We start from the raw sequence: 19,934 nt of genomic DNA, 5'->3' as shown, positions 1-19,934 counted from the left end.
AGCAAGCAGGTGTCTACTCCGCTAGTCTCTAGATTCTTCGACACCCTCCATATTTTAAATAACTATACCGTCCCTATCACATGACAAGTCACATGGATGTTATTGCCAAGGTTTATTGTTAAAAAACTGGTTTCATGTCACAGAATAATTTAAAGCAAGTTCTCTTCATATATCTGAATGGTATACCAAAACTAATAAATAGAAACATCATTTATGATATAAAGAACAATGTGATTGGCATCATCAACAACTTACAAGTCTAGCTGTATAATAAGGGAACCTTAAGCTGACTCACATATAATCATTATTCTAAATAACCAGATACTAGTTACAGATTGTCTGTTCAACCGATAGTCTACTGCTTGTAAGAGTGTTATGGCTTTGGTAGATCAGTAGCTATAACATCAATTAGTATCACCCAGAAGCTATAAACCTTGCTAAAAATGTATTAACAACATAAGTTGTTCTTTGGTGTATACATGAACCACCTTGTCAAGTGATACAGAATTCTAATGATAGGCTCAAAATGGTATGGAATCCCTTTAATTTGAAGGAAACCAGGAGACCGCAGCTACCATTCAATGTAGTAAGTTTATCTGAATTGTTCTGACAAAACTGCTACTCGATTGGATCCTTTTTACAGAGCCGCTGTTCGATCGTACTTTTAATTGATATACACGCTTCTATCCATATTTCCCGCTGCTGATCTGAATTTAAGGTCACTTGATACGTACAAACAGCAAATATCTTCATAGGTTCCAAATAGAGTGAGATGACTCAATGGTAAGTCAGTTACTAACAACTGAAGTACTGAATGAAACAATTTTGAGCACAATCAGAACAAAAGTATGTACATAGATGGCAAATGAAGCATATAAAATACACATAAACCAGACTGCATATTACAAAAGAGATCCAGATAAATAATTAGCTAGTAAGTTCCTAACTAGCAGGTACACCTATTGGGCGGCTACACCTAGCGAGCAGGTACACCTATTGGGCTGCTACACCTATTGCAAAACAATCAATCAAGACTATCTGCTAAGACTAGCTACTGAGATATTGCTATATATCCAATGAATCAGAGTTGCACTCAAGACTGGAGCACTGCTCACTGATCCTTCTTATTGGACGGTGCTTCTTTGATGACCAGACGATGAAGTCCAGCAAACACAGCTGAACCTCCAAAGACAAGAGTTGCCCCCACCCAGTGAAGGAAGGTGAATTCATTACCAAAGTAAAAAATGGAAATCAGCAGTGAGAGAAATTTCCTGATTGTCACGACAAGTGTTACAGTTAGAGAGGTGCAGGTAGAGGTCAGCTGAAAGACTGAGTTTATACAAATATATCTGGAGCAGGTTAAGGAAAGTATTAACCAGTTTCAAATAGAATGTTTCGCGCTCGTAAATAGAGATAAAATATCGGTAGAGTGGCTGGTAAATAAAGCACCTGCTTTGACCACATAATTGCACTGGGAAGTACACCAAAGGTTGGCCTAGTTATTTGTAGAAGCTTGGAAGCTTCAGTATTTTAAATCAAATCAAAATCCAAGATTGTGGCATCTCAATGTACTATCAGCTGACACATAGAGTGATGCTGGCCAGAACTCACATAAAGTCGAAACTAATTTGTTGAGATGCAAGGCATTTGAATATAAAGTTGGAGAGATAATGATAGCTGAACATCTAATTTTAAAATAGGCCAAGAGAGCACAACCTACAAGACAACAGAACAGACAAGGGCTATACTCAGAGTCATAGATCTAAAAATAGATGCAAAAATGACCTTGCTTCAGAAGTTAAGGGCAGCAGTCAGAAATGTTAGACGATATGATGAACCTCCAAAGCTTGGGGTAAGAATTTTGTGTGTATAAGAAGAAAGTTAAACCCTCAAAGCGTTTTAGTAATAAATCGGAAGCCCACAGCTTTTCAGTGATGACATTAGGTTAGTGTTAAAAAAGGATACTGAAAGAATGTGTTGCAGATAAGCAGACCCCACATATAAGGAATCGCAACTCCGGTGAACGGTATAACGTAGAGCTCTACAATGAGATACAACATTCAATGGTTCAATTGTAGCCATTATTCACACCCTAATTTAGAGGAATACTAACTAAGTATGTCTTCAAACAATATTGGTAGTTATAGAAGGTAACTAATAAAAGTTTCTCCAAACAATGTTGGTTGTTATAGAAGGTAGCTAGCAAAGTTTGTTTTAACAATGCTGGTTGTTATAGAAGGTAGCTAACAAAGTTTGTCTTAACAATGTTGGTTGTTATAGAAGGTAGCTAACAAAGTTTGTCTTAACAAAGTTGGTAGTCATAGAGGGTAGCTAAAGTAGGTCCTATTAATGTTGGTAGTTATAGAAGATAGCTAACAAAGTCTGCACTAACAATGTTGGTAGTTATAGAAGGTAGCGAACAAAGTATGTACTAACAATGCTGGTAGTTATAGAAGGTAGCTAACAAAGTATGTACTAACAATGTTGGTAGTTATAGAAGGTAGCTAACAAAGTATGTACTAACAATGTTGGTAGTTACAGAAGGTAGCTATCAAAGTATGTATAAACCATTTATTAGGAGAGAAGACAGTTGAAAGAGAAGAAAATGGAATGAAAAAGAGAATGAGGGTAAAAAAGACAGAGAGAAGATAATTGCAATAGATGTGAGAGGGAAAGAGAAGATAATTACAATAGATGTGAGAGGGAAAGAGAAGATAATTACAATAGATGTGAGGGGGAAAGAGAAGATAATTACAATAGATGTGAGAGGGAAAGAGAAGAGATCAAGTAGAGAATAAAAATAAAAGAAAGCAAAGGACATTTATGAAAAGCAGAGAGAGGAAAAATGTATAACTTGCCAGATCTGTTGAAAGAATCAATCTGCTTGGCAAGATCTTTGTAGAGAAGGAGGAAAAATGGCAGTGGGAGCAAGTGCTACAAAACAACAGAAACCTTCAGATTTGGGAATGAACAGTATTGAAAGTTTTATATTAGCGAACAGAATACAGCTCATGTGTTTATTCCCACGAGTACCATGATGCGTCGTATTTGACTTGTAGACAAAATTACTTGAAGCAAAAAATTTGTAAGATTTAAAAATATAACAGCTACAGGTTCCATGCATCTGTAAATTAAGTTGGAGGTGAACACTATGCTGTAATCAAGTGTAGCTTGTTTAGCGCTTTATTACGTACAACATGAGCCCAACAAAAGATTGCTAACTTCCTGTGTGCCACTACAAAAGTTCAATTAGTTTATCATATCGCAGATCAGTATCAAATTGGTCTATCGTAGTAAATACCATTTAATTGGTTTATTCTAGTGAAGCATTTGATTGGTCTATTGCAGCGAAGACTAGTATTCAATTGGTCCATTGTAGAGACAACCAATATATTTCTGTTGTCAATTTTATGTTCTTCATTTTACTTTAGCATTAGTCACTAGGTACTAGGTATTTATTTGTACACGTTGAAAAATCTCATATAATGTATATGTAAACCCTAGATATAATAAACCCTATTATGTCTATGTTACTATGAGTTTATTATATCTATGGTATAAACAATGCTTAACAGATGACACAATGGTAATACTATATTTATCGATGAAAACTGGAAAAGAGAATTTCATAAATGTTTTTAATTGACCAGTGTAAAACAAAAACTCGTAAAAAAAAAATGCGGCATCCTTTTCAACAATCATGGAGTTGAGAAGTTCTGTAACAAAAGGTGTTTCAGGAATTCCAGTATGCATCTCTTTACAGTTGAGTCATTCTTTGTACTTGATGACATCATTTAGTTTAAACACTAGTTCACTAGCAGTTTCAATACTGACCAAAATAGCGAGCTCAGCTACAAAGCCAGACTTGGGTTTATTATAACCTCTGTACATGGGTAACGGTATAGTAATATTTGGTATTTTAATATCTGGTATAGTAATATTTAGTATATTAATACCTGGTATAGTAATATTTGGATGAATTTAAAAGTAGTAAAACCTATAAGTGATTTGTTTTTTATTATTGTTTTAGGTAAACATCTTCAAGTTATACGCTATACCCGTATACGCTATACCCGTATACGCTATACCCGTATACGCTATACCCGTATACGCTATACCCGTATACGCTATACCCGTATACGCTATACCCGTATACGCTATACCCGTATACGCTATACCCGTATACGCTATACCCGTATACGCTATACCCGTATACGCTATACCCGTATACGCTATACCCGTATAAGCTATACCCGTATACGCTATACCCGTATACGCTATACCCGTATACGCTATACCCGTATACGCTATACCCGTATACGCTATACCCGTATACGCTATACCCGTATACGCTATACCCGTACACGCTATACCCGTATACGCTATACCCGTATACGCTATACCCGTATACGCTATACCCGTATACACTATACCATTTGACTATTTCAAAAATCCTCATAGAAAATTCATAAGCTGTGCATAAACAGTAGATAAAATATTTGATCAGCATCCATATATTCTCAGCATATAATTTTTGTCTCGTGGTCTAATTTGCTTTAACAGCATCGGCCGGTGTAGATAAAGTTAATATTTGTCTATCTATACATATCATTGTGTGATGAATCTCAGTGTACGTCGAAAAAGAAAATTTTTCTATGTTGGGTATGAGAAAATTGTTGGTTATTATACTTCTCTTTAAGGTCAAGGTCAAATTTATTTCAGCCTCATCTTTTGAGCAGGAAAATAAAAAAATTACTACGAGTTCTTTATTAGCTTTAAACACTCACAAGACCGCAAGACTTACCCATAATTCCATTAGCAAAAGATGGACCAAGATTTGTATTCAGCAAGTCAACATATGCGCAGATTAATGCTCCAATCACGAATATTGTTAATAAACGATACTCCAATTGTGACTATTGTTACTAAGATAGCCATAGAAACATCCTTTACAAATTTAAATTTCAACATAAATTGCAGCCTAGCATTTCTAGTTGTGATGTGTATTTTACAATATATTTAGAGTGTGTATTAGAAGCACACATAATACAGTTGTTTCTGTGCTGCATGTAAGGCTGGAATTGTAAGGTACCAGAGTAAGAGTCTTACATTATAGAAAAGGTTCTCCCTTGGATGGCTGCCAAACTGTTCAGTGATTCTTTCCTGCAGCACTCCTAAGTAAGAGGCGCTTATTAACGTGCCTGTCAGCAACGCCAAACCTACAAGTAGCACAATAATGTGTATGGAAGCTTGCTTGAGATGATCTTTGTAAAGTATTGTCTATTACCATGCTAGCGATAGAGATAGTCATAGAGATACCCAAGCTATAGAAATCTGACATGTATAAAACGGTTACCACAAAAATAAAATTCTGTGAGAATGAACAGCCATAAAAACAGGAACTTGTGATGACAAGCGAATTGTTGATTGTAGTTAGATACCCATTCTGGATTGTCATTTGATAGGAGACCAGACAGTCATTTGACTGATAGTGCCACGGACACGCAGCCGTATCTGTTAGTTAGGCATGAAACAACAATCATTAAAAGCTTTAAGAAATAATTGAAAATGACAGCGAACTGTACAGCAATGGCTAATCTGAGATATGACACTTCCTCTACACTAATCCTTTATCGGGTAAACATACATGACAATATAAAGAATGTTACGAGACTGTACAACTTAGCATAGCACTACAGCGTGACAGCAATAGACTAAGTCACAAAACTGACTGATAAACCAACACGCGAGTCTTAAGATAGCATGCGAATCTATAAGGTAAAATAGTGACCTTCTAATGACCTTCAGCAGTAACAACAGTAACAAATTTTGGGTATATTTCTACTATACCGTACTTGATTGACATTTCAAGTAATCAATATAAGATTATATAAGGGCATCACCGTAAGCATAACATGAGCATTCATAGATTTATAAAACAAGCAAAAAAGTTGAAACACGGAAACTATCCAAAGCTATAGCGGACTAGCTGGTATATTTTACAAGAGACACAAAGTCAAATGCCTTGTTGGGTGGTAAAACACATTTGCTATTCAACTGAGCCATTAGAGAAGTCTCCTCCAATCTCATCCAATCAATTATTATTGGCAGAAACAAAATTAAGTAAACACAATTAAAATATTTATATTTAACCATTTAAATTAGTATGATGTCATATCATTACGATTCAGCTATGACTGACACATTGTTAAATCGCAAACAAATAATAGCTTTGTTTGTGGAACAAAATTCAATTTTTAAAGATTTATATCCGACAGAGCTTAGTTACACTGTGTGACAAAAGGATGACAAACGGATATCAATGAATCATTTTTATTGATATCCTTTTACATGCAGGTAAGTAATAAGGATGAGAAATAAGGAGTGATTAGATGCTGTAGCGGTTTCAACACCCTCTATATTCACCTCTACCACATTCATACATTCATCACAGAAGAATATACCACAGCTGCACGTCTGATCAAGTCTGCCATTTCTAGCTAAGCAAGAGATGCAGTTGGCAAGACCAACAGAGAGCATTTAAATTCAAAGCTCAATAAAAACAATTCATGACAACTCTGTCGGAACCAAAACACTTCTGCTATGATTGCTGATGTGCAAAACTCACATGCATTAAAGGAGCTTTAAAACTTACATACCGTAAAACCTCTAATCGGACGCCACCTCTAAGTGGACACCACCTCTATTTGAATGCCACCTTTATTTGAACGCCACTTCTATTTGAATGCCACCTCTATTTGAATGCCACCTCTTGAGCACCATGGCATTCAATTAGAGGTTTTACAGTGTCTATATTATGAATATAGGGAATTTATGTGTCAAACTGCTCAGTGTCCAGAAGAAGTGTAATACAAACCGCTATGGTAAGTGTTCAACTAAAAACCTTCCCATGAAGAATAAATTGACCATTTTCCATGATAAGATACTAAAGACGTATTTATAGCTTGGAGTTAATGAATCTGTGATTCCAGTAAAATATGCTATATAGTTTTACTATAAAACTTGTGACATTAACTATCTAACTTTTACCCAGTCAAGATTGAGCTCGGTAAGTTCAACTGAATTAAGTGTTCATCATCAGGAAAGTGACACAAAGGGAGTGAAACTGACAGCGTAGGATATGTACAAATACCAGGAATATGTACAAATACCAGGAATATGTACAAATACCAGGGATATGTACAAATACTAAGAATATGTACAAATACTAGGGATATCTACAAATACTAGGGATATGTACAAATACCAGGAATATCTACAAATATTAGGGATATGTACAAATACCAGGAATATGTACAAATACCAGGGATATGTACAAATACCAGAAATATGTGCAAATACAAGAGATATGTACAAATACCAGAAATATGTGCAAATACAAGGGATATCTACAAATACTAGGGATATGTACAAATACCAGGAATATGTATAAATACCAGGAATATGTACAAATACAAGGGATATCTACAAATACTAGGGATATGTAAAAATACCAGGAATATGTACAAATACCAGGAATATGTACAAATACCAGGAATATGTACAAATACCAGGAATATGTACAAATACCAGGAATATGTACAAATACCAGGAATATGTACAAATACCAGGAATACGTACAAATACCAGGAATATGTACAAATACAAGGGATATGTACACATACTAACGATATGTACAAATACTAGGGATATGTACAAATACAAGGGATATCTACAAATACTAGGGATATGTACAAATACCAGGAATATGTACAAATACCAGGAATATGTACAAATACCAGGAATATGTACAAATATCAGGAATATGTACAAATACCAGAAATATGTACAAATACTAGGATATGTACAAATACTAGGGATATGTACAAATACCAGGAATATGTACAAATACAAGGGATATGTACAAATACCAGGGATATGTACAAATACAAGGGATATGTACAAATACCAGGTTTATCACATTCAATGACTAATAACAACACCACACAGAATATAACAGTCATAACTTTGAACAAACGTTTGATTCTATACTCAAAATAATATTTAACATTAGTTATTCAAAGTTTTTCTAAACATTGGATATTAAAAGGTATGTAAGCTAAATTAGTTGAAACTTCACCTACATGTAGTCTAAATTATAGTAAACTACACTGTGTACCTGTATCACTACTTTTACCTGCAAACCTATGCATCGCTCAGACTCCACCTTAATCAGCATGCTTCTACGGTAGCAATAAAAACATCGTTTTAAATACATGTATTATTACTTTATTAAGCTAGCTTTTGACAAGTTAAATTTATAAAGTGTTATATAATACAATTGTTCTAACACTATGTGTAATTACCTGCAGTGTTTATTATGGAAATATTATAGGCATGTTAGTTGTGGAATTAATCAAACAAATTATTATGTATATTTAGGGAAATATTTGCTAGAAAAAATGAAGAAGATGATACAGGTTCTAAAACAAATCAACTTTGTATGTAAAGGTTTGACAATAGTAGGGAGGGGCCTAACTTTAGTATATAAAGGTTTAACTGTAGTATATAAAGGTTTAACTGTAGTATGCAGAGGTTTAACTGTAGTATGCAGATGTTTAACTGTAGTATGCAGAGGTTTGAGTGTAGCATGCAGAGGTTTGAGTGTAGCATGCAGAGGTTTGAGTGTAGTATGCAGAGGTTTGAGTGTAGTATGCAGAGGTTTGACTGTAGTATGCAGAGGTTTGACTGTAGTATGCAGAGGTTTGACTGTAGTATGCAGAGGCTTGACTGTAGTATGCAGAGGTTTGACTGTAGTATGCAGAGGTTTGACTGTAGTATGCAGAGGTTTGACTGTAGTATGCAGAGGTTTGACTGTAGTATTCAGAGGTTTGACTGTAGTATGCAGAGGTTTGAGTGTAGTATGCAGAGGTTTGAATGTAGTTGGCAGAGGTTTAACTGTAGTATGCAGAGGTTTCAATGTATACAATTCATAGTTTCTAAATATACACACTTGAGTAACCTCTAATAAATACACGCAGATCTTACCTATAAGAAATTCCCCGTAATGAAAAGATTCAGCTGTCGAGCTTGTCTGCTCCTGCGAAGATGATAAGGGTATCAATATAAACATAACAAACTTATGTCATGGTATCAAAATAAACTATGGAACTAAATAAAAACTGCTAAAAAAATTCATATACAAGAGTTTAGTTCGCAAAACTATTTACACGGTTTCTTCATCATGCAGACGATCAATAGCAGACTGAAGTAGATGCACAATGAAACAAAGTGGCACAAAGCACAACATCAACTAATATTTATATCAAGAAAAAGAGAGCAAACCATATTGTACATATGAATATTCAAATAATGCCTTACAATTATGGAAAAACAACTTACTGGTTTGCTGGATGCGTACGTACAGAATATTATTCCAACAGTAATCATTGCCACTGCGATGTACCTGCTCGTGCTATAGCTGTAAAAAATGGTCAATTGACTATAGCGCTGTTTATCGAGTTTATTTATAAAGACAATCAAATTTGATATCATTATTTTAATAAGCAGGTTCATATATATACTCAATCTATAAAAAAACTGGCTGCGGGCTGGCAAACGTAAGCACAGCAACCTAATATATAAGTAACAAGTATAGTAACCTAATAGATAAGTAACAAGTACAGTAACCTAGTAGATAAGTAACAAGTATAGTAACCTAATAGATAAGTAACAAGTACAGTAAGCTAGTAGATTAGTAACAAGTATAGTAACCTAATATATAAGTAACAAGTACAGTAACCTAGTAGATTAGTAACAAGTATAGTAACCTAATAGATAAGTAACAAGTATAGTAACCTAATAGATAAGTAGCAAGTATAGTAACCTAATAGATAAGTAGCAAGTATAGTAACCTAATATATAAGTAACAAGTATAGTAACCTAATAGATAAGTAACAAGTATAGTAACCTAATATATAAGTAACAAGTATAGTAACCTAATAGATAAGTAACAAGTATAGTAACCTAATATATAAATAACAAGTGCAGTAACCTAATAGATGAGTGAGAGATGAGTGAGTATATCTCTGATGTGAATATATCCATTAGATCAGTAGATCTGGATATATCAATTACAAGGTAATATTTGACAGTTTTGAAGTAACAAGTTATCCAACGATTAATATCAACGTCACTGTGAAACTGCTAAGCTTTGATGTAAGTCATTCAAACCAATGGAGAGGTTTACACTTGAAAATATTACGACTCCAAGCAATGGCACTTACACTAACAGTGTTAAGTCTTACCTTCTTTTCAAGAGAAGCGCTCCCAGAATTAGACTAGTTAACAAGGAGCCCTACAACCAAAGTCATATATAGACATTCACAAGCATTCATAAACCATTTTAATTCAGATAGTGCTTTATACATTAGCAACTCTAAAGACTTGTCCACATTGTAAAAAACATCTTTCATGCTTGACTTGAGACTCATACTTAACTAAATCGTACAATTTATACAACTGTAAAATGCTCAGTAAACTGCAGAATCTTAGCACACTTCCCGGACACATAATTAGTCATAGTGTGATGTAAAAACAGTTTTACTGCTTCAACTCTTAGCATCATAGCAACCGTTTGATGTCACCCTCTATTATATAAAGATGACTGAATAAACCCTTTGCAATGGAATAGTGGCTCTCCAAGGTCTTCAGGGTTGTTACTGGTTTTAATGTTTTGTTGGCCATGTGTTGATAGCTACCACAGCACCGGCAGCTGTTCAGTATGCTACTGATTAAGGCAGCAGCATATACAAGGCGATCATTACTACCGTTTTTTTTCTATCGCAGTGACTTTGATAGTTGTCTTTTCTTTGGCAACTATTATTTGGCATTATTTTACAAGTCTTTCAGCAGACACTAAAAACCAACAATTCTTTTTCCAAGTGTTACGTCTTCTGATTCTCACTTCTGTAAAAGTAATTGCTGGCTTTGACGCCACAAATCTCCTAATTGACTTCCGGAGATCCTTGGCAAGTGTTACACTTTTCATGAATAAATGCATCATTACACCAAGAAAATTCTCACCTATGCTATTCAAAGTTATGCTTGTCAAGAGATCCTGGAACTAAAAACTTAGCTAAACATATGCCTGAATTTAAAAGCACACTTGAAGATACGTATATCACAAAGTTTGTTTACAGTTAACAATGAATCTTACAATTCTTCAAAGCATGTACATGTGTACACATCCGGGCAGCATGTATATGTGTACTCATTAGGGCAGCATGTACAAGTGTACACATCAGAGCAGCATGTACAAGGGTACTCATCAGGGCAGCATGTACATATGTACACATCAGAAAAGCCAGGCAGAACTATGAATGTCATAAAATCTAAATGTGCAGCTCTATATACTACTGTTAACATACCGCTACAAAATTAGTTTGTGAACTCCAACGCCCTATTTCTACAGGGGCTTCTATAGTAGAATTTATAAAGCAGAGTTGTTCAATTATCAGATAAATCCTCCACTTCTCGCTCGTGACGCACTCGCCTCTCGCTCGTGACGCACTCGCCTCTCGCTCGTGACGCACTCGCCTCTCGCTCGTGACGCACTCGCCTCTCGCTCGTGACGCACTCGCCTCTCGCTCGTGACGCACTCGCCTCTCGCTCGTGACGCACTCGCCTCTCGCTCGTGACGCACTCGCCTCTCGCTCGTGACGCACTCGCCTCTCGCTCGTGACGCACTCGCCTCTCGCTCGTGACGCACTCGCCTCTCGCTCGTGACGCACTCGCCTCTCGCTCGTGACGCACTCGCCTCTCGCTCGTGACGCACTCGCCTCTCGCTCGTGACGCACTCGCCTCTCGCTCGTGACGCACTCGCCTCTCGCTCGTGACGCACTCGCCTCTCGCTCGTGACGCACTCGCCTCTCGCTCGTGACGCACTCGCCTCTCGCTCGTGACGCACTCGCCTCTCACTCGTGACACACTCTGTTACTGCAAGGAGCATTAGCAACCAGACTGCCGTATTTGCTTGTGTTTATGGAATCAATAGAGGTAAACAATAGAGGTAAACTTACTGATTTGAATATCATGTGTAGAGTCATCGGCACGTGGAATCTGAAGACGAGATTGTTAGCAACATTGGAGAAAAAGAATATAGTGACCAAGAGGGCATTATACCTGCAAAAGACACAGATGAGCTCTAACATATACAGGAGCAAGTACTGTACATAATATGTTAATATGGGTGGGCTGATCCAAAGACAAACACAAGTACTGTACGCAGCGTGTCTATTTAGGTAATGTGGTAAGATGTTTGGCATGCTATTAAAAATTAACAATACCCGTAGACCAAACATATGCAATGACCAGCCTTACGATGAGACGCTGCAATATATGCCTAATGATTGGTTGCTAAAAGTCCATATATACTGGCATATGACTTGGCATAAAACTCTTCAAAGGTGAACTTACACTATTGAAGTGTTGCAAATGAAAAAATATCAATATACAATGTAAAGCTGAGATATCAAGCTTCCATTTTATGTATATTTTTGTCTCTTCAGACCCAGCCTAGAGATAAAATAGTTTTAATGAGATCCTTGGAACTCAGATGTGCAATTTCTAGTGACTGACTAACAGCTAAGTACTCGTTATATTTTATGTTATTCACTCTGCACCTTGAGTTCTCCTTCTTTATGACTCTAGCATTTCTAGTGACTATATGTATATGATATATATATACATGTATATATATATCATATATATATACATGTATATATACATATCATACACAAGTATATATATATATCATATACATGTTTATATATATATCATATACATGTATATATATACATGTATATATATATACATGTATATATATATCATATACATGTATATTTATATATACATGTATATATATACATGTATATATATATACATGTATATATATATCATATACATGAATATTTATATATACATGTATATATATACATGTATATATATATACATGTATATATATATCATATACATGAATATTTATATATACATGTATATATACATGTATATATATATACATGTATATATATATATCATATACATGAATATTTATATATACATGTATATATATACATGTATATATATATACATGTATATATATATCATATTCATGTATATTTATATATACATGTATATATATACATGTATATATATACATGTATATATATATCATATACATGAATATTTATATATACATGTATATATATACATGTATATATATACATGTATATATATATCATATACATGAATATTTATATATACATGTATATATATACATGTATATATATATACATGTATATATATATATCATATACATGAATATTTATATATACATGTATATATATACATGTATATATATATACATGTATATATATATCATATACATGTATATTTATATATACATGTATATATATATATCTAAATGCCAAAAAAGTGCATAAGTATGAGGTAAAACAGATCTCTACACGAGATTGACATGTTCAGCAAGTTCTCTTGTTTAACACAACAATAATTAGGACAGATACCTTTCTAAAATAAAGAAAGGTAGCACGACATGCAAGGTAGTAGCTAGTGACCACCTCTTCGAGGAGGCTCATGTTTAGCTATTACCGTAGATGCCAGGCTATCGGACTTGATTAATTAACAAGAGAAGAAATCATCTCGTACTATTAGCAAGCTTAGGAAACATTTTAGCAATTTTTTGTATTATTGTGATACAACTTTTAAATATTCTTCGTAATATCTGATGTACAAAACACATTTATCCCACATAAGTAACCATTTATTTAATTAAAAAACATACCTCTCGTCTGGTTAACTATAAAAAAGCATAAACTACCTCCATTAGTCTGCCAATTGGTGCTGTCCAGCATTGACATTCTGGACAGCACCTAAGGAGCATTCATTAGATAAGCTGAGATGGAATCCTATGAAGTTAACAATACACATGTAAACACCTGGAAGGGAAGTCTGTTGATGTAATTAAAATTTGTCGCTGTAGTTTTTAATTGGTAATATGAAGCGAAATGCTATTATTTTGCAACTTCGGGAATTTCTGATTAGCAAATATAAATGTAAAATTTTTCATTTGTATGTTTTTATACACTAACAACTTACCGCTATGTTCTCTTGCATATCCTTTTTTAGACTAATAATTATTTGTGAAATTTTATTTTAGTCATAACACAGTGTCTGAACAATATCATAGACATTTTTTTATATTATTTTAAGACAAGCGTCTGAAATCAGTAAGTAACCACAATAATTCTAAGTTGTTGAGCGAAAATAGTGATGCAGAGGAAAACATTAAAATATTTGTACAATGATCGATAAATTGTAAGAACAGCCAGAGCGAACTGACTACCAGCATTCTGGGCATTGCGAGTATACAAAAAACGGAAAGACACTCTGCTAATGCCTACCTTAACGGTATGACTCGCTTCTTGGTGAAGCATTTACTTGTGAACAGGAAGCCATCTACTGAGAGGAGGGCAAAACATGCGAAAGTAATAAGATTTGAGCACTCCTTGTCAGATCTGTAAAATAAATTATTCCATTGATGCAACATACCTTTAACATTAATCCACTTAATCCACTTAATCCTTTAACATTAATCCACCAATCTGTAAAATAATAAAAATTATGTTTCTTGCAAATAGGAAAAATCACAACTACCGTAAGATAAAAAGTTTTAAGACGTTTTCATAGTTTTTCATGCATGTTAATTTACAATAATATACCAATGTTATGCTGCAAGTCACAAAGCTGTGGTAAAAAATGCCTAAAATTCTCTATAAAAAAAAATTGAGCAAACAAAATATTGCATAAAGATATTTGACCAGTGAAGACTACATCACAGGAAGATGTGAGGTCAAAGAGATATATGTGGAATCTAAAATACTCACTTGATTAATTTCTCTAGAAACATCACATTGATGATACAAGAAGCCAGCGCAAGAGCAATAAAGAATGGAATTCTCCATTGAGCGAAAGACCCCATCCTTACTAATACCTGTAATAATGAGACAACAACCATGAAAAATGACCAAACTAGTAAAATCATACTTGATATCGTTTGGTAAATCTCTTCTATTTAACAAAACAGCGGCTAGCGTTTAAATCGTTCCATTACTTGTCAATGAAATTCATTTCGAATCAACATTATGTGAGTGGGAAAAACCCTCTTTCTTCAACCTCCCATCTGTTCAAGCCTACAATTCCCTCAACTTTTAAAGAACATACTGATAACAAGTAGGAGGCATTTACCGGTAAAGCTTGATGAAAATCACACATTAATACATTCACTGACAATTTGCGTAAAAAACACAAAGATTATAAGGTTTGCACTGCAATGATATTAAAAGTTATTTAATATCTACATTTGCTCAACTTTGGTAAATTGCAGTTAGTGAGCTGCTCCAAGAAAAAAGCTATTTTATTTTGAACAATTTGTCGTTTTATTGAACTTAAACATTATTAAAATAACTTGCTATTGTAAACTTTTGCTTATGACAAGTCACTGAGAACTTGAATAAAGCCTTTGCATTAGCTTTTAAAATGGCAAGCTTGCTATTACCTGGCAAAAAACATTTAGCAGATAAGGATGTTGAATATAATTATGCATGGATCTATATGAAAAAATAACTGCAAAATACATCAACAAAAACTGCAGGAAAACTCATTTAAAAAGCATTCGTAAAAAACCTTGCAAATTATTTCCTGAGAATGTATCAGTATCGCTAAAACATATGTTTGCTAGCCAAGAGTTCACATACTTCATATCTTCAACCAATTGAAGCAAAACTTAATTTAAGAACAATGTTCAGATTTCAATTTACCAAACAAATGATTCTTTCTCACAGGCAAATATTTGTTGGAGGATCACAAAAAGTATACACGATAAGCTATATCGTATGCAATGAATGTAATGCGATTGCAATATCGTATAGATGTATGCAATTTTACACATAAAAATATTGCGATAGATGGGTGATAGATTTGCCAAGCCCAGCTTTCTTAATAGCCATATGCATTCAGCCAATAATACACAGCCCCCCACACGGGGGGGGGGGGGTGGGGGGGGGGGGGCTGTATATCATTGATTCAGCTATCCTAGGATTAGCAATTAGCAAGTCAACTTTCATGGAAAGCTAATGGACTATTACACACACAGGTGTCCTTTAGCGGGGATATTGCTGAAGCCAAGACCGGGTCGTAGTCTACACACACAAAAAAACAACAAAGGTCCACGTAGTTATGAGCAAAAACAAAAGTATCCACCCAAAGATCTCACCAATCCGATGAGCAGCACACAAAAAACTTAACCATCGACTGAGCCACCCATCATGTCAAAATATTCCAAGTTTCAAGTCATGTCTTGCACAACTCACCTTATGGTGTGTCAAAACCTGTCCCAAAGTCCCTATTAATTTGCGACTGCCCAATATCTGTTTTAGAAATGGTCGCCGCTAGCCTAGCCTAACGCCCTGATTCAACATCTTAGTAACTATCGGGGCATTGCTGAGTGCTCCCGATCCTTTTGAGTCCTTCTAAAGTTTTGTTTACAATAGTGTTAACCCGATTTTGATTGGTTCTTGCATGCTTAAGAAAGACTCAAAAAGATCGGGAGCACTCAGCAATGCCCTGATAGTTACTAAGATGTTGAATCAGGACGTTAGGCTAGGCTAGCGGCTACCATTTCTAAAACAGATATTGGACGGACAGTCTCAAATTAATAGGGACTTTGGGACAAGTTTTGACAAACCATAAGGTGAGTTGTGCAAGACATGACTTGAAACTTGGAATATTTTGACATGATGGGTGGCTCAGTCGATTGGTTTAGTTTTTGTGTGTGCTGCTCGTCGGATTGGTGAGATATTTGGGTGGATACTTTTGTTTTTGCTCATAACTACGTGGATCTTTGTTGTTTTTTTGTGTGTGTAGACTACGACCCGGTCTCGGCTTCGGCAATATCCCCGCTAAAGGACACCGGTGATTACACAACTCACTATATATGCACCTAAAATCCAGTGTTTGAAAGGAAGGACTCTTAGTGAGACCAAAAAACCTGCAAACCACAAATTAAAGAACTACACCACCGTCAAGAGCGACAGGGCAATAACATTGATTTTAGCCTCTGCACAGCTCTCTGCATATATACATCGGGTATACATCTTTAGAATTCTTGCATTTACAACGTAACTGTTGGGGTACTTATTATTGTAAGCTCATTTCGGCAATACACTTGATTGCATTGAACTGTACTTCAATGTACTCTGCTTTTTCATACCATAGATGGTGGAAATATAAAGAACCGTACAGACCAACCAGTGACATTGCTTGCAACAATTCCATTTGTGCACGAAAGCTAAAACTTATTCAGACGAAGACAACATAAACGCAGAACCCACTTGCAAGTGGTCAGTCAGCACTGACTTCGACAACAATATTTCAGTTATGCATGTTTCATTTGAAAATTTTAAAATAACCTAACTAAAATGTTGACATCCTTATAAATTACAAAAATATACTGAAAATGAGTTTTTGGGATCTATTGGAAGGTATTGGTTTAGTCTTCCAAATATCTAGACGGTCTTCTCTTCTTCTTTCGGACACACTAGAGCAGGAACAAGTGGTGCGCCTCATAAATTAAAATCATTAGCCAGCATTTATCAGTAGTGTCTTAATATGTCACGACTACATGTTATAGAGCAGCATGTTAGAAGCATCGGCATGTTACGAGAGCGGTTAGCAAGCAATCTTTGATTTCAGTTCTCAGACAGTTCGGGGTAGGAAGCTGTTATGGTACACTGATTTGTTGGCGAATATTGTAGGAGGCTCTCCCCTTGCCGCAGCCCTAGTTGTCACCATTTCAGTAGAGTGGTCTTGTATGAGTTCATCATATAAGCTTGACAAAGCATTATGGTTTTCTTCATTAGACAAAATGCGGTATAAGAGAGTATGTCTTATTTTCATACGTCTATCTGCAAGTGTTTCAATCTTAAGCTTTTTTCGAGTAGCAGTAATGCTTTCTCTTCTCTTGATGTTGGCAATATATCTTATGGCTTTGTTCTGCACCATCTCAATATCTTAAACTAACTAACGGTCTCTCCGGAGGATCAAGTTGTAAAGATTGTCGGTAATAAATATCTTAAAATATAACACTGTGTGGATCATATTGTACCACAATAACATTCTTACCTTTTTAGCACTGTTTTTAAGCTCCAATTTTCACGTTGTGCGTTAGCTCGCTAGGATCTAACTGGTACAGCTTCAAACAACTGACATCGTGACAACTCCCACGTAAAAACGGAAACACTCATGAGGCTACGTACAAACCGTTGCGATGCGGCGACTGTGTAAACGCTGTAGTAAATCTGGCCCGTAGGTTAGGAATGTAAACGAATTAATCGTTGGTAGTACAATTGGTCGATAATCATATACAAGTCGACAATTTAATTTAATGGCGAATCAAACTTGGGCAACTCCCTAATTTTTTCTCTATGAAGGGACAACTCCTATATTAGATTTTGCGCTAGTGTAGCCAGTGTATAACATTTCAAAAAGTAAAATCAAGTACACGAGTGTATTTTATGTTGTGTGTTATTTTCTCGAGCTAATACTCTCTTAAACTAATGACAGTTTAAATGTTTCGCGTTTATATAAGTCTTTCCCGTATTTTTTAATGCTTGGTTAATTTCAGACAGGTGTTTATTATTGGTAGGCATAGCAACATCGCAATAAATATAATATACATCCACTATTTATTCTACAGTTTGAAACTTGCTGTTATTGATATCAGTGTGATTAGAAAAAGGTGAACTCCAACTAGCTCAATAACGCTAACTACTTGGCTATATTTGTGGTCGTAGAGTGAAAAATTGAATGTTATAGAAAAGAACACAGGTTGACAATCACTGAAATTTAAAAAGTATTTAGTTTATAAGAATATTTTACATGTTGGTAATGAAACAGTTTATATAAACCTTTATGCAAAATAACAAACCTGAATAAGATCTCTGTCAGATAATGAGTGAGCCAGACAGTGTTATATGGAGGAAATCTCTCTCTAGAAGACTTGTGTGATTGCTTGTCTTGAGATTGTACATGTAGTAAAAAAAACAGAAAAACCAAAGATTTGAAAAGAAATAGTAAGCAAAAATCATTTTGTACAATTTCTTGCAAGGAATTTGTGTTTTTGTTTTTTACATGACAATTACAGGTATGCAGGTATTTCAGCTTACGTGATATGAACAAATTGCATACAACTAATAATTCTTTTGAAAATGTTATCGCTAGCTCTTTTAACAATGTTCCACATAATATCTGTCTTAAAGAGAAAGATATTTTAAATGATGTATGCCAACCCGTTTATCTGATTTGATTGATTGACTGGGGCTCATTTTATGATTTTTGTCTGGCATAATATGGAAAACATTTCTGTTCAAAATAAAATATTTCCAATAAAGTAATAAAAATTGTAAGAAATGATTTTTTACAATTAAACCGTCAATTGTTAAAAACGCATGTAAACAATTTTGCATGAACTTTTAAAAATCTGCAAAACCATTTAAAAGTCATAATAAAAGTGATGTGAAAATAAAAAACCTGAAACGAATGACGGTACAGGAACAATTAAGACAATGAAAATTCAATTTTAAGAACTTCAAACGTAAAAAAATACAAAAAACAAAATATCATGTATTGCAAAAGCTACATGTATCTATCTTTCTACATGTCTCCATACTCTATAATAGTAGTATGGCTGTCCGTCGAAATTGACAATGACTTTCATCTTAGCGATGCATTCTTGGGTCAAGTAGTATGGTAGAGTAGAGGTGACCCGGTTCTCAGTATTTACCGCTTCTGGAACT

General features: G+C 34.9%; 1 protein-coding gene across 2 annotated transcripts; it reads right to left on the bottom strand.

Moving 5' to 3' along the window:
* Positions 1-97: 97 nt before the first annotated feature.
* LOC137392239 (nucleotide sugar transporter SLC35B4-like) lies at positions 98-18,364 on the bottom strand. 2 transcript variants are annotated; one of them, XR_010978219.1, is made up of 12 exons: positions 18,262-18,364; positions 14,967-15,073; positions 14,484-14,597; positions 12,081-12,183; positions 10,308-10,357; positions 9,403-9,481; positions 9,049-9,100; positions 5,110-5,219; positions 2,859-2,934; positions 1,966-2,041; positions 977-1,349; positions 98-942 (listed from the first exon to the last, which is right to left on the bottom strand). XR_010978219.1 is itself a non-coding variant. In XM_068078905.1 (11 exons), exons 2-11 carry the CDS (start codon positions 15,059-15,061, stop codon positions 1,112-1,114), a joined length of 993 nt encoding a protein of 330 aa, XP_067935006.1. In that variant the 5' UTR covers positions 15,062-15,073; positions 18,262-18,364; the 3' UTR covers positions 98-1,111. The 2 variants fall into 2 exon arrangements, 1 of the variants encoding a protein (XP_067935006.1); XM_068078905.1 differs by having other exon boundaries at positions 98-1,349.
* Between the last annotated feature and the right edge of the window lie 1,570 nt (positions 18,365-19,934).

This window comes from Watersipora subatra, chromosome 3, assembly GCF_963576615.1.
Source record: "Watersipora subatra chromosome 3, tzWatSuba1.1, whole genome shotgun sequence".
Classification (NCBI taxonomy): Eukaryota; Metazoa; Bryozoa; class Gymnolaemata; order Cheilostomatida; family Watersiporidae; genus Watersipora; species Watersipora subatra.
Note: the sequence above shows the minus strand (reverse complement) of the source record. Positions and strands in the feature narration are given on the sequence as shown.

Bases quoted from the DNA above. Each gene is read 5' to 3' on its own strand.
- LOC137392239 (XM_068078905.1), bottom strand. From the start codon at position 15,061: ATGGGGTCTTTCGCTCAATGGAGAATTCCATTCTTTATTGCTCTTGCG. The intron at 12,184-14,483 runs GTAGGCATTAGC...TGTCTTTTGCAG, and splicing joins AAGCGAGTCATACCGTTAAG to GTATAATGCCCTCTTGGTCA. The intron at 9,101-9,402 runs GTAAGTTGTTTT...TCATCTTCGCAG, and splicing joins CGTACGCATCCAGCAAACCA to GAGCAGACAAGCTCGACAGC.